This window comes from Camelus dromedarius, chromosome 1, assembly GCF_036321535.1.
Source record: "Camelus dromedarius isolate mCamDro1 chromosome 1, mCamDro1.pat, whole genome shotgun sequence".
Lineage (NCBI taxonomy): Eukaryota > Metazoa > Chordata > Mammalia > Artiodactyla > Camelidae > Camelus > Camelus dromedarius.
The window spans coordinates 20,684,577-20,701,158 of NC_087436.1; the positions used below are offsets into that span (position 1 = coordinate 20,684,577).

Consider the following 16,582-nt stretch of genomic DNA (forward strand, 5'->3'; position numbering starts at 1 on the left):
ATACACTAAAATAAAACAAAGCCCAAACTAAAGCCAAATCAACAAATTATGCTCTACTTACCATAATCTTTCCCCTTTATTATCTGTAGGATTCTGGCTATTGATCTGTTCTTCCCATTGGAGTCTGAGCAAAGTATTGTTAAATTGATGTTTATATCAGTGGGGTGTCGATCTACAGCACATCTGCAAGAAAAGGGGGGACACCCGTGAATTCCTCCCAGGGTATCTTTCAAGCTCAGACTAGAGATTCCTGACACAGGAACCCTCTGTGGGCTTGGCAAGGCTCCTATGGGCTATTTAGTTTGGATCCTGTAGAAACAGCTGAAGGAAACATCCTGACGTGTTTGTTTACTCTGCTGCAGTTTAATGATCTCTGGAGTATATTTCTTAATTTCTCTTGGTATCTCTCTCCATGATGAATGTGCACACTGACTTAAAACATTTGCTAGTCTGTTGTTAAGGATTACCCCATGTATAATAGTCTGGCAAGTGTAAGAATCAGTGGCATCATTGATTCACATCTGCAACACACACTGTAGGACATGTGGTCCCCAACTTATGATGATTCAGCACTAGGATGGTGTGAAAGTATGACACATGCCGTAGGAACTGTACGTCCAGTTTTGAACTTTGATTTTCCCCCGGGCTAGCGACATGCATGCAGTACATTGCTCTCTCATGATGCTGGGCAGCTCCCGGTCAGCAATGCGATCACAAGGGTAAACAACCAATACACTGACAACCATTCTGTATCCCTACAGCTATCCTGTTTTCCACTTTCAGTACAGTATTCAATAAATGACATGAGATAGTCAATGTCAAATACGCTCTGTGTTAGAAGATTTTGCACTTCTGTAGGCTAATATAAGTGCTCTGAGCACGTTTACTGTGGGCTAGGCTAAGCTATGATGCTCGGTAGGCGAGGTGCATTAAGTGTATATTTGACTTAAGGTATCTTCAGCTTATTCTGATTTTGTTGGGACAGAACTCCATTGTAAGTCAAGGAAGATCTGTGTTAGTTATAGCATTAGTTGTATATTTCTTACATAGAATCACTACATTCTGAAGTGCAGGCTGCTCTAACAAAGGAAAGCATGCACTCCAATTCAAGGAATAAAATTAAGCTTGTCCCCACAACCACTGAGGTCTTCATGTGAACTCTGACTTCATGTTTACCCGTAATCTGGGGCCAGAATATTTCTGTGGCTTAAGCCACTGAATGTAAATTCCATGAGGAAGGGAACCACTTCCAACTTCTTTATCACTGTATTATATAATATTAGAGGGGCTCAATATTTGTTGAGTCTTTAAATCAATGAGGCAGTAGGCATGGGGAGTTTGGGTTGGGCAAAGAATGAGGTTGAACATTTTTGTGTTCTCACAAATTTGGAAAAGTCTTGCATTGTTTTTTAGGTTTCTTAAGCTTGGCATTATTGACATTTTGGGCCAGGTACTTCTTTCTTTTGGGCGGAAGGGGGCGCTGTTCTGAGCACTGTAGGATGTTGAGCAGCATCTCTGGCCTCCACCCTCTAGATGTGAGTAGCGTGATCTCCTTCCAATTTATGAAAACCCAGAATGCTTCTAAGACATTGCTAAGTGTCCTCTGGGGGAAAATCATCATTGAGAATCACTGTTTCAGGCCAACAGAATACATGAATGACAAAAACAATCATTGGGACTATTAAATAAATTTAAAAATTAAAATAAAAATCTGAGAGTAGGTTCTGGGCTTAAGAGACATGTAAGTCATATGCAGCAATTATTTAAGCAAGAGCAACAATGAGAGAAATCCTTTTGGTGCTGGATGCTCCCATTCATATTAGGGAAACTATAAGCCTGATCTGTGAAAGGTGGGTTATTTGTTCTGTGACCACAGTCCCTTTACCGTCTCATTAATTCAAAAATTCACAGAATACAATGTCTGGCAGGGATCAAGACATAGACCGGCTGTGACTTAAGGCGGAACTAAGTCCATCCAAGGTGAGAAATTTTTTCTGTATTTCCTTTCTTTTGAAGATGGAGAAAGTATGACCAAAAGGTTTGACCTGTTTCTAACAAGAAAGAGCAAATCTGAAAGAAAAGGCCAGGTCTCCCAGAGGTGGAGCTGCTGGAGGCCATGAGGTCTAGCTCTGGCTGAATACCAAATCCACTAAGAACCACTTGGCCCTCTTAACCTTTAATTTCTTCTATAAAAAAGAGCCCAGGCAGCAAAACTTCTCTGTATGATACTATGATGGTGGATCCATGTCATTACACACGTGTCCAAACCCATAGGCCGTCCGACACCAAGAAGGAACCCTACTATGAACTATGGTCTTTGGGTGGTAATGACGTGTCAGTGTAGGGTCCTCAATTGTAACAAATGTTTCACTCGGGGAGCCTAGGTATTGATAATGGGGAAGGCTATGCATGTGTGGGGACAAAGAGTACACGGTAAATCTCTACTTTCTGCTCAGTTTTGCTGTGAACTTCAAACTGATCTAAAAATTAAAGTCTTTGAAAAAAAGGAGGGGGGGTGACTGATGCCAGCTACCTTAGAATGCTGCTGAGAGGTATCAGTAAATTGTCATGCATGGCACACTCGGTTAACTGCTCTGCACCAAGGTGCTTAATACAAGCCAGCTTTACTTTTAGCCAATAATGATTTTTGTTTCTTTTCTGCTTTATTAAATCCTCCTCTGCTTGAAATACTCTTGGAGGGAGGCAAGCTGTTCCATCAGCCCTCCACCGCCCGAGGAGGTAAGACTCCACAGCTCAGGCATCTCGACACACGAAAGGGCTATAAAGCACCTCACCCTGTGTTTTTACACTGAGGGTCCGGGACCCCCCGGGAAGGTGGCATGAAGGCTGCAGTGGGATTGTGGTGACTCAGGCTGCTCGACTTCAAAGTGCTGCTTTGTGGTGGTATCCACGCGTTCTGAGCTATAGGAATGGAATGTGACAGTTTCCTCCACATCCTGAACCCACCTTAAGTATTCCCTGTCGCACAGATTTTAAGGTCTGCCGAGATGCCAAAAAGGAAATGAACTGTAGACTTGGACTTTGATGGAGGGGAGATGAAGGGCAGGAGGGATTATAAAAATAAAAAGTTTGAGAAATACTCACCTTGCACGTAGTGAACACTCAATAAACATTAAATAGCAATAATAACTTAACTAGTAAATGAATAAATGTGGCCAGATACCCCTTAGTATGAATAACAGACCACAGATTGGATGAAACTTTCATCACAGAATTGCTATACTATATACTTCCTAGCATTTTTCAAGTGTATACCAAATTTCTCACTCTACATACTTCTTTTTGTTAATTTTTTAAAAATTGAAGTATAGTTGATTTACAATGCGGTGTTCATTTCTGGTGTACAGCGTAGTGATTCAGTTATACATATATGTTCTTTTTCAAATTCTTTTCCATTATAGGTTATTATAAAATATTGAATATAGTTCCCTGTGCTGTACAGTAGGTCATTGTCTATCGATTCTGTATATAGTGGTTTGTATCTGTTAATCCCAAACTCCCCACCCCACCTCCGCACATACTTCTCAGTGGTCCTTTCTTTATGATTCATTGTGGTAAACAGTCAATCTGAATTCCTCTGGTATTCGTAATTTTTTTTTTCAAGAAAACAAGGTTTACATTTAGCTCAACTCCTTACAAATGACACTGAGAAATACATTAAGTGAAGCTATGATAATAAGAACTATAATTTATCTACCAGGTATGTCAGACACTCTACTTGGTGCTTCACTTACAGATTTGTATTTAATCATTACAGCATCCTTGCCAGGTGGCTATTAATAGCCCCATTTCATGTATAAGGAAATTAACATTTAGAAGGATTGAAGGAGACAAATTCAAGGTTCATTATCTCTCAGAACTGTTTCGATTTGTCTTAATCATGACATTGGTCCAACAGTGTTTATCTCATAACAGCCCTCCAAAATGCTAAGGCGATTTTTTTCTCCATGAAATTGTCCTCTTCCCTGTCTGAGCTGCCTTCTCAGTCTGCTTCACACATTACTAGCAGACAGAGGGCAAAATACTGGGTGAGATAATGACCTGGTGTGTTATAGAGACACAACCTTGGACACCACTCTAGGCTGCTGTGGGCTCAGAAACCCTCTCCCTCCCCCCCTTTCCGAATCCCTGTCGGGAAGGAGAGAGGAGAGGCTTGTCTCACCTGCCGGGGTCGTGGAGGCCGTGGGCAAACACTTCGGGGGGCTGGTTGGTGCTGTTGAAATGCGGGTTGCTCTTGGGGATGGAATAAGGCACGTGGCACACGTCTGCGTCCACGTCCAGCCGCAGCACAGAACCCGTGAAGTCACTGAGGAATCGGAGGACCACGTAAGTGCTTTCCGTTTCTGTTGTATTGCTCTACGGATAAAAGAACTCCCCCTCCCCATCATTCGAGACAAAATTACTGAAGTTCAAAATTCCATATCGTGGGAAATGAAACCGAGGGAAGTTTGATTTCAGACAAGGCTCAAGGGTGCCCAGAGGCTGCAGCATCAGTGGCGTCCTGTTTCTGCATCCGTCCTCTAAATTTTTTTTGGCCAATCCACGTGTTTAATGCCCCCCAAAAGCTCGGCTGGACGGTGCTGTCCGTCTCAAGAGGTGTTGAAGGCAGCGTGGCCGCGCGGGGCGGCCGAGCCGCAGCTGCTGACCAGACTAGGCAGCGGGAGCTCGTTATAGGACATCTCAGTACAGCGACTTTCAAAAATATTACATCAGCATGTTTACTGAATTCCCCTTCACCTTATAAATGCAGGCGCTGATAGTAAAAGTGAAATATTTAACCAAGGTGATACAACTCAAAGACAGTTCTCAGCTCACTGATTCTGACTCTTTTTCCTGGCACTTAAAACATTTTAACATCAAGGGGAACCTTTTTTTTTTTTTTTTTTTTTACCTTAATCCATCCATTTCTTCCATGTCGTCCAGTGTGATCATCCCATCACCGAGGATGATGTACAAAAAGCCGTCGGGACCGAAGAGCAGCTGGCCTCCCAGGTGTTTTCTGTGAAGCTCTGCAACTTCAAGAAACACTCTGGCTGTTCTCAGGTCAGCTTGATGGGGGTTTTTCCTACATGGTGAGGAGGGAGCAAACCACGATTGTTAAAGACGTAAGGTGGATCCGCAGAAAGTAAGTAGCACACAAACAGGGACGCAAACACCTGGCCCATAAATAAGCAAACATATACTTAAAATGCAGCAGATAAAAATGACTGAGAAATCACATTATTTTCTAGGTTTCTTCTGAAGTGACATTAGGTGGCAAGAGAATTGCAGGGCAGGTGCCAAAGCTACCATTGTCCACAATTTTCCTGAAAGAGCCATATGGGGTTTTAAGCAAGATGGAGATGGTGGTTTAATTATTGCCACCTTACGGTTAATTATTTGTAATATCAAAACAAAAAATTAGGAAGGGCAGATGAGAAAATAAGGCTAAATGACTTTCAGTGATACCTGGATACTGTGTATTCCACCACTCTCAGTATATGGTCGTGAGGCCCCATAGCCCACCGTTCTTGGTTGGTGGTATAAGACACGTAGAGCTTTCCATTTTTCTTGTAATTGGGATGGAATGCAAGGCTTAGCAGTCCTCTTTCATCTCCTCCCTGCAGTCAAATGAAAAACACAAAGAATTGTGAAGTTAATTATGTTCTTTATTGTGTTTCAACTGGAACCCCCAAAAGAGTCTCTTTCTTTCTTCTGGATAATCTTTGCCCAAACTCTTTTCTTTTCTTCCTTGCCTACTGCACAAAAAGGATTATAAAACATTTCACTTTGCGGAACTCTTTAAGGGTTGGAAGGAGACAATTGCGTCGCACGGTTATCTATGAGTACACCACTTTTGTCGAGTGATTTGTGTATGGAATCTGGGGGAGCTCGGAAGACAAGTTTAAGTGCTGTGAAGAATTCTTTGCTGGGTTACTAGGTTGCTTGCAGTTCACAGAAGACAAATAAAAAGGTTCGTAATCAGCAGTCACTTCCAATCCAAGTCTCCAAAACCTAAAACACAGTGTGGGCTGCCAACTCCCACTGTCTTGGCAATATGTTTAGAAAACAGTTAAATTGCTTGTGTAATATGTAAACCTTTGTTTTACCCTGGAGGCAGCTACATCAGTTGTCACGACCATGGTGGTCTGCTCGTCATAGCAAGGTAATAAGCAGCCTTGGCCCTATCTACATAGAAATGAGGTATTTTTACATGTCTCCCTTCCCTGGATAGAGTTTTTCTTTACAGAAAGAGGGAGAAATGAGAAGTGAGCTAAAAGCCAGGGCTGGGATGGGGGTGGGAGAAATACTCAAAAGGAAAGGGGACACTTGGAAATAAAAGAAAAATCCCAAACAAATTTCTTTTGTTATTATATGAATGTCAAGAATTGTATACATTAGGCATGCCAAATGCTGTAACAATTAAAACATCATCATGTTTCTTAAATAGAAAGGCATTTTATCTTTATTTTCTGCTAATTCAGCTTGAGGAAACTCAATATGGTCTCGGCATTTGTTTTATCCCACAAGTAGTCTAGGAATTTCTATAATGAAATCAAAGTATCTAAAATTATCTAGATCAGAGACTTCAAGTTCATGTGCTAGTAAGCCAGGGAGCCCTTTCTCTGTAGCCTGACGGGCTATACACAGTGGAGAAAAATGTGACAGAAACTGAATGTTACAATTGTCACTAGGACATCACCTTCCACACGCTATTCCACTAAACATCACAACATCTCCTATGGTGAACAGCTGTCAGTCACTCCTCGGAAGAGTTAGAGGACAAATAAATCTCTAATACTGTAACTTCTTTACAAGGTCATGCTCAATCATGGACGCACTCTCCGGCCTTTGTCCCCTGGAAGAGCATGTGTTACTAGCAAAGCACAGAACTGTTTGTAGTTTGTGTGCTACATGGATTTGTGAATTTACAGTTTTAGGCATAAAATCGGGCTTTTAATAAACATAGTTTTAATTCCTGGATTAGAGAAAAACTCCTTCAAATGCATGCCATCCAAAGCAGAAACATTCAGACTTTAAGAGAGTATAAATAATAAAGTGGATGCAAAGATCCCAGAACTACCAAATGATTCTTCATACTAATCTAAAAAGTCAGCCTCTTCATTTGCAATATCACCATATGCTTAATTTTAATTTTAGGCAAAGGAACAATCTCACTGAAGGGTAAGGCTCTCTGACTGTGATTTATGAATAAGCCTCTGTTTTTTGGATTGTCTTGCTACGACGATTTTAACATTGGCTCGTCGTTGCTGTTTTTCTTCTTCTATCTTCATTAAACAAATATCTCTTGCCTTTCTGATGAGACGTAGAAAGCAGGGATGTGTAAGTAAGATTCGGTCATAGAAAAGCCCCTGCATGTCTAAACCTCCTTGATGGATGTATAAGGAGGCCCTGGGGGGTTCGGGTGGGGATTTAGTTCGTGATTAATTCTCCTTCCGCACATATTTCCCCCTAAATCTGTGAATGCAGGGTAAGTACAGCACACCCACTTCACAAAAGTTTGTGTTCCCTTATAAGAAGCTTTTGTTGAAAGTAGGTCTTTTGTAACTTTTAATCAAATCATCTGAAAGACAGTTTGAGCTGGAAAGCAACATGGTTTAAAACTGTGCTGGCTGGTTTTTCGGGAATTAGGAATGTAGGATTCACGCACAAGAGAAAGATGGACGGGCAAAGGGATTTAAACAAATCCCCAAGTGATGGAAGTTCACCTTAGAGATGTCCTTATTGTGTGAATGTTTTGGGGGGGGCACCACTGACTTCTAATAAAGTGCCAAATATAGAAAGAGAGTGAGACATTTGAATGACAAGAAAATAAATCAAGAAAGCCATTTAAAAAATGTCAATAATCCTGAATTTTTCAGGTTATAGGATTTACATTTGTTTAATCATTACATATGATTTCATGTTTTTAAAGTCAACTTCTAGGTGCAAAGTAGTGTTGTGGGGGGTTTAGACACATGACTAATTACTTTTAAGTCATTTCAGAGAAATACTCTCATAACTATATTGAGGACAAAATTTAATATTTTATGTAAATATCCTAGAGTGTCTCTCGAAACTAGCTTTTAAAATTATCTAGGATAACACAACTCCTAAATGTTCAGAGACTGGGAAAGAGACATGTATGACTGCTGTCAGGAGATTAAAATATTAGTAGGCTCACATAGCTTGAATTAGCCTTCAGAGTTACGCTGTCCATTCAAAGTATGTTACTGACCAATCACAAGCATGGAGAATACGTCGATTGGGTGTTTAAGCCTTAACTTTGGAGCAGGGTCAGAGGCCACACTGCCAGAAACACCACGAGACATCTGACGCTTCCAGGTCCTCTATGGTTGCTTCAAGCATCGTCTTCATTGGCATCAGAGCCGGGGTGTTGGCCCCTGGAGGCAGGACGGAAGCCAGCAGCCCAGCTCTCCCAGGCTCAGCAAGAAGCCCTTGTGTTGATGTTACTGACTTTCCCCTTCCTCCTTCCCCTCATTATGTGTAGCCTGATGGAATTAAAACCATGCAGCCTTCCAGAAATGTCAAATTATTGAACTGTTTCTGGTGAGCATCTGGGGAGAAGGAACCTCTAGTGATTAATTAGTTCAGCCAAGCTGGTTAAAAAGGGAGAAAAACATATTCGTAGAATGGCAAAGGAAGACCCGTGGTGCGGGGAGCCACACCTTTCAAAACGACAGTGACTTCTAACAGCATAGTTTTGAAAACTGTTAACTCAATGTCCAAAATATTTTATCCTTCCCCATGTGAAAAGCAGCAATGTGTCCAAACTATTCACATTATACTTTGTACTTCATTACTGATAAGAAGCCCTTTGTGTATACCTTATGCTTCTAGGAGCACGCATCACTACTAGAACAAATGGGCAACAAGTAATTTATAAGCGAGATGTCAGGGTTTCCTCTGTTTGGGTAATTTTTTTTCCCCCCAAGCTCACTGATTGTACTCTCATCTGAGCATCTTCAGAGGCTACAACGAGCTTCTCCCTTTGTCCCTTCCCCTTGCTCAGTCCTCCCAGTACCACATCAACTTCTGGACAGACCCTCACCAAGCACCAATGACTCCTCAAAATCAGGTAGTCGAATGATTTGAAGATAATATCTCTATACACTTTGGAGCCTTGAGATTAACCCATGTTTCAGAATAAATCATAAAACCCTTCTTAGGGACTTTGAATAAGTAGTTCACTGCCATTCTGATTATCATTCAGCTCTCAGGAACAATTTCACACAGTCAGCAGAAAAGAGACAAAACCCCCAAACAAAGAGGATCAATGACTTTCGTGTAAATCCTAGATCAGATCTAGTCCTATAGTTTTGAGGTAAACTCCTCCCCGGTGAGCACCTCAAAGTTCTAACCAATTGATTAAGGAAGATTCTTTGAAGGAAATGAAGCATCTGTTGAAAAAGACAGGTAGTCATAAAATGATTCTGACAGAAAGAATTCTTTTTCTTTTTTAAGAGAACTTGTGGGGCATGGTCTTTCATGATGGTATTTTAAAGAAAACATTAACTTCATACTTTCAATGTGGTTAAAGTTAATTTTTTCTGATTTCCAACTTCTTTAAAATTTGTTTTAACATTTTATATTTGACAATTGACTTGTGCATTTTAGGAAACAGGACTGGACAGCACTGAACTGGAAGCACTGTTTCTCATTTTTGCATAGTTTTCTTGGTGACCATTTGGGAAGTGACTAGGTTCAAGTTCAGCAGTGTACCCAGCGGGCCTATGGCAATGAAACAGAAAGCCAGGGAATGTAAATTAAACAACACACTGCTGAGTTCAAGATATTCCTTGATACTGCCTTGACAAAAATTTTTGTATTTAACATTCATTCGACAAATATTTATTGAATGCCTACTACGCGTTAGACCTTGTACTTGGCACCAGGGATAAGATAATCAATAAAAATGAATTCCTGCCCTCCAGGAATTTTTGCATGGAAGCAGATAACAAAGTGAGTTTTTAGTTGTTTCACCCCCCCTCCTACTTTCTTATGATGCTGATTTGGGGTTTTGTGGAGGGGGATCTTAAACAGTGCTGTGCTATTAGAAATACGCAGGGCCCAAAATACAAGTATTAAAGAGAATAAACACATGTTCTGGGTAACTTCCGACACAAAGGTTAATTAGTATATTATCACTGAGCTTTCTCTACTGTAAAACATGATGGGAAAAAGAAAAAAAGCTTGGTTTTATAACAGATAAATTACATGAAAATTAGGCAGAGTTTCTGCCAACACAAGACCACCTTCTAACTTAACTTACATACACGCCCCAGGCACACAGGTGTGAAGGCCTCCAGCAGAACTGTTGTTCTCTTAATAACGAAAGGGCTTCTAAGGATTAACATAAGAACCGAGGGGTGGTATTTTTAATTCTCTATAAAGTCTATACTTTTATTATAAGGCAGGTTATGGCATTTCCTTTGTTAATTGTGATCCAAATGTCTATGTTTTGCTAGCACGTGTCAGGAAAGGAGCAAGAGGACTTGGAGACCAGTGTGGACCACTCAAGCAAACCTGTGCTTCTGAGACCGGAACCTTTCGCTGTTCAGACAAGAGAAATAAATTTGTCTGAGAATTGTTAATTCAAACAGAACATCAGGTGTCTTCGTTTTCTATTGTTGCTGTAAAAAAAAATCACCACAAACACAGTGGCTTGAAACAACACAAATCTATTATCTTAAAATCTGTAGGTTAGACTACAGCATGGGTCTCACCTGGCTAAAATAAATGTGTCTGCAGAGCTGGGCTGCTTTCTGGAGGCTCTAGGGCATAATCCACTTCCTTTCCCTTTCCAGTTTCAAGAAGCCATGTGGCATCCTTGGTTGGTGCCCTCTACCCTCCATCTTCAAAGCTGGTTATGGTAGGCTGAATCCTCATAATCTCATCGCTCTGACCTTCTCTGCCCCATCGTCCACTTTTAAGACTTTGTGATGACACTGAACTCATCTAGATAATCCAGTGTAATTTGAATTCCCCTTTGCCAGGTAAAGTAACATAATCACAGGTTCTGGAGATTAGGTTGAGGACATCTTTTGGGAAAGAGCATTACTCTTTTTTGGTCTACTACATGTCTACTTTAATCTGTGTTTTAAAAGGATCCAAAGCACTGATGCCTTGAACCATCTTGGCCATGCCCTACTGTGAGTGCCCTGAAAGAGGAGACTGGTGAAGTTCACCCACAAATTCATAAAGAGATACTTAGGGAAAGCTCTCCCACAGCAATCACTCTCTCTTAGCTGTCCGTGTTGCAAGATCAACCAACACCCTTCGGAGTGAAGTGAAAGCACTTTTCAGAATTGAAGAGAAGGTGGAGACCATTAGATAACATGTGAGCATATATGAATTCAGTCAAGAGCAAAACTGTATTTATCCCAGGATGCAAAGAAGGAAAAATTTCAACATGAGCAAACTGTTTCTACTAAATGGACGATTTTAATCTCACTAAAACTTATTTTGCTTAGTTCGTAAGTTTCAAAACACACTGTATAGTATTAATTTCTTCACAACACCTGGAAAAGACAGGAAGCAGTGCTTTTCAATAATTCCAAAAGTCTAATTTGGTCTCAGAAGAAGAGTCAATCCCCTGAGGACCCTGAGTTAGCTTATGGGAGGGGCTGCATGATTTGTTTCTGTGCTATAATGAAAAATAGACTTGGTCTTTGTCCCTGGTTTTTGGCACAGACCTCCTAAAACCACTGGAATTTCCTGAGTGACAGGAGTATCTTTTGTCCTTGCTAATGGTCAATCTCACCTGAGTTTATGCTAAAGAAGTGATTCTTGGTGGACCGTCAGATACCTTCAGGAAGGGGGCTGGTGCCAGAGGAACCAACAAAGGTAATTAAAGGATGAGTACTTTCAGTCCCACCCTCCAACCTCCAGGGAGGAGAGAGGGACTGGAGGTTGAGTTCAATCACCAATGGCTATGATGGAATCAATCATATCTACTTAATGAAGCCTCCATGAAACCTTAAATGATGGCGTTTGGAGAGCTTCCAGGTTGGCCAACACACTGAGGTGCTGGAGGGTGGCATGCCCAGAGAGGGCATAGAAGCTCCACGTCCCCCCAGCCCCATGCCTTTCCCTATGTGTCTCTTCCGCCCTCTGACTGATCCTGAGCTGAAGCTTTCATAATAAACCAGTAATAGTAAGTAAAGCAGCTTCCTGAGTTCTGTGAGCTGTTCTATGAGTGACTAAGTTTGCGGGGGAGCTGGTAAGAACCCCTGAATTTGTAGTCATTTGGGCAGAAATGTGCGAAGCCAGTGCTTGGAACAGAGATAGTCTTGTGAGACTGAGCTCTTAATCCATGGGGTCAAGGTTAACTCCAGGGAGTTAGTGTCAGAATGGAACTGAATTGTTGAACACCCACTTGGTGTTGGAGAATTGGTTGCTGTGAGAAAAAACAAAACAAAACAAAACAAAAAACCCCAACTCTGTCATCTGGTATCAGAAGACATTCCAGAAAAAATCTGAGAGGTTCTTTAGCTCATCCTCCTCTCTAGGGAGAAGGTCATGGTCAACTCTATCGAAGAAGTTGAAGTTATACTTGGAATAATTTGGTACTCACACAAATTTTACTTTGGAAATCAACATTTTTATAAAATATCTTGTGCCATTTTATTATTCACTCTTTCGGCTTTTCTTCCCTTCACTGTACTCTGAGCATGAAAGCAGCCACAATACACTAAGACCCTATCACATATGGTACTAATTCTCCCCATTTCTTTAAAATTTCCTCTATTTTTCCAGATTTGGTTTTTCTTTTAGAGAAGTCTTTAACTTCCTTCAACTACTCTCTCGGTTTCCTGATGACTGAATGCTCTTCCAGGCACTGTCTTGTCCCTTCAAGGCCTCACTTCTGTCTAATAGTACTTCCCACTGCTCCTGTTCTCAAAGAAAGTATTTACAGCCTTCACGTGCTGGCAGGAGCCATGGCTACCCTGAGCACACTCCCCCCACAGGGAGGTCTGTCCTTCGAATGAAGTTGGAGAGACGCTAGAAGATACACGGCAATTCAGAGTTTTTAGGATGTGTCTTAAGGGGAATATGATTTCTGCCGTGGACCAATTGGTCCATGTCAAATCTATGTTTAGGATTGCACATTTTATCTTCTGAAGGTATAGCAAATGCAAAAACAGACTAGAAAAGTACACATGAGAGGATGGAAGATAATCTAGATGCAGACCAGCTATCTCCAAGTCACAGTACCTTCTTCAACAATTCTCCTCCTCACTCTTTTCAAACATAAACAAAATAAATCAGTTACACTGGGTTTAAGTTCCAACCAACACAGAGGGAAGATACTAAAGGTGATTCTTTTCTAGAATTTACAGCTTCCCAGCTGCTTCTCATTCCATATACTAATGTTCTTTTGACATCTCCCGCCTACAGGGAAAAAAGTACACAGATATTCAGTTATATATGTAAAAACTGTTACGGTCACACTATTTTATGTGTGGGTGTACACGATTTATATTACACAAATTTTATGTTTGTCAGATGGAATCAACTTCCATATTTCTGTTTTTCCCTAAGTTTTTACCTGTTTGAACTGTGACCTCTAACCCAGTATGGCACATTACATGGTGGATTGGCTTGTCCCTTTTACACTGTCCATGCAGCAGTTAGCTGCAGTGGAACCTTTCCACGTGCTACCCGAGGAATCCCATATGCTCTCAGGGACTGGCCTGAGCACTAGGGACTATCTGACTCAGTGTGTGTCAAGAGTTAATAATACCTGTGACATCCCAAAGTTCAGTTCTCCAAAACATCTACTCTAAAAGAAAAGATGCTTCAAATTAAACTTAAAAATATTAAAACCAAAATGCATGAAACATCTATTTGAAATAATAATAAAATACTAAAGCTACAAAAAGTGTAAATTCCTCTTAGAAACAAAATTCTAAGAATTTTTTTCTATTTCTTACTTTTGTATCTATAAGAAATGATAGATGTTCACTAAACTTACTGTGGTCATCATTTCATGATGCTGTAACTTTAAACTTATGCATGCTGTATGTCAATTACATCTCAATAAAACCAGAAGAAAAAACACCCCCAAATCCTAGCACTCAACACTTTTTTGAAGAAGGAAATGTACAGGGGTGTTGGCAACACTTAGAGAAAGCAAACCTCTTATGCTGTATGTTTAGGGTACGTGAAAATAAATGAACAATAGTTTGACAAAAAACCAAGAGTATTCATGGAGTTAAAAATGAATAAAAATGATAATTAAAAAAGACTATGACTATACTAAACTCTTCTGTTACAAGCTACAGGTTTAATACTTGTTGGACCTTAGATTTTAAAAAGTGTCTATTTCCTGTATAACACAGGATATTCACTTTCTTGTAATAACCTATAGTGGAAAATAATCTGAAAAAAATTATATGTATATATATATATTTTGCTGTGTACCTGAAACTAACACACTATTATAAATCATCTATACTTCAACTAAAGAAATAATGAAAGGAGAAAGAAAAGAAAGAAAAGAAAGAAAAGAAAGAAAGAAAGAAAACACATTTCTAGACTGAACTGTAAATGAGTGAAGTATTGGGCAGCTACATTGTTAGGCACAGCAAAATGTATGTAATTTATGTAATATGTAAATTAGGAACTAAACCAATTCTCCTCTAGACTATGAGCTTCTTTTTTTTTTTTTTTAAATAGCATTACTCTTTTTTGTTGTATTATTTATTTTACTTTGGTGGAGGGGGATAATTAAGCTTTGTTTATTTTTAGGAAGTACTAGGGATTGATCCCAGGATCTCATGCATGCTAAGGATGAGCTCTACTGCTTGAGCTATACCCTCCCTAACTGTGAGCTTCTTAAGGGCAGGGACCTTATCTTGGCATTTCTAGTGTCTTAGAAAGTATCTCATCTATGCCAGTGGAAGCCTTATCATAAAAGGTAACATGTATTGAGCTCTTACTTTATACCAGAGACCATGCTAAGTAATTTGCAAGCATTATATTGTTTAAACTGTATACCTTTATAAAGCTTAATACTATTTTATTATTGACCTTATCTTGGCATTTCTAGTGTCTTAGAAAGTATCTCATCTATGCCAGTGGAAGCCTTATCATAAAAGGTAACATGTATTGAGCTCTTTATACCAGAGACCATGCTAAGTAATTTGCAAGCATTATATTGTTTAAACTGTATACCTTTATAAAGCTTAATACTATTTTATTATTATCTTTATTTTCTGGATTAGAGACATAGATGCATGGAAGATTTGAGTAACCTGCCCAAAATGTACAACCGGAAGTCACAAAGTAAAGATCATCTGATTGGAGGAAAAATAACGTCAACAATACTGTTCCACCGCCGCCCTCCAAATAGTTCCGAAAGGAAGACATGAACAAACACAAAACTGATTGTATTCCCTCATCAGCACCCATTGTTCATGGACTGAGGCAGTATTGAAACAGTCTTGCTTAAGTTTACAAAGCTCTGCAGGAGAATAAAATGAAGCTTATACATCAGTTATTTTAACACAACGGTTAATTTAGGCTTTAGGGCCATTGATAAACCGACTATCTGGAAAATAAAAATCCTGGCTTGTGTACATTTCCGCGGTGTAAATACTCTCACCATGGCCGATTTCAAACTGGCAACTTAATATCTCTGACTTCGGTGTGAGAAGGAGGAGCACAGTTAGCGCTGGCAAACCCCGGACCACCACTGCGAAGCATTTCTACTCTCCTTCACACCTCTTTTATCACACCTCCCTCCCGCAGTGTGGCGCTCTTATCTTTTCTCTCTTGCTTTACAATTCTATCAGACCTGTTCCTTTCAATGTAAAGCACCCAAATCTTTTTGTGAATTAGACAGGGGTTCAAAATAATTAAATAAATCATTAATTAAAGAGAGGAAAGAGTTTTTTTTTTTTTTAAACTGGATTTTAGATGAAACAATACATGAAAACTAGTATACCACCAAAAAACAGAGTAGCACACTCAACAATCCTTTCGAGGCGTTTACCTGGTTATTTAATGTGATAGAGGCAAATGAAAACTCCTCGGTAAATATTTTTTCTCCCTCTAATAAAGCCCCTCAGATAATCAAAGAAGACAACGAATGTAAAACCACTTTGTAAATTCCAACGTGCCATGTGAATGGAAGACATAGCTACTACAATGGACAGAGAGGCAAGAGCCAGCCTCAAATCTATCTGATCCATAAAATAGTAAGATTTGGGAAGGGAATGTGATTTTTGAAGTAGAGAATGTGTAGCCCTACATTTGAATCAGATGAGGAATGCATTTAAATTAAGTAGAGGAAGTATTATCTTGCCTGCTACCATCCGAAGAACTTTTGGACTTCAGAAAATTGCAGGCATGGAAAGGCACATTTATACTTATATTTAGCACCAGGCTTACCACATAGTTTTGATAAAGATCTGTCTATATCTTTTCAGCAGATTTAGATGGTATGTGTTACCAGTGGCTCCTTAATGAATGATTTCCAAGACGGGGTAATCTGAGTTTTTATTCCAGGATTGAAACATACATATTTAGCCACTGCAGAAATCTTTTTCTTTTT

The 16,582-nt window shown here is 39.9% G+C and overlaps 1 protein-coding gene across 1 annotated transcript in view; it reads right to left on the bottom strand.

Annotated features, from left to right (window-relative positions):
- The window catches only part of HHIP (hedgehog interacting protein), an 86,543-nt gene that overhangs the window by 25,454 nt on the left and 44,507 nt on the right, over positions 1-16,582 (bottom strand). The window contains exons 5-8 of the mRNA XM_031465388.2: positions 5,470-5,621; positions 4,913-5,086; positions 4,184-4,327; positions 62-183 (exon numbers count right to left, since the gene is read on the bottom strand). Coding sequence (XP_031321248.1) covers positions 62-183; positions 4,184-4,327; positions 4,913-5,086; positions 5,470-5,621 — 592 coding nt within the window. The remainder of the gene's footprint in view (positions 1-61; positions 184-4,183; positions 4,328-4,912; positions 5,087-5,469; positions 5,622-16,582) is intronic.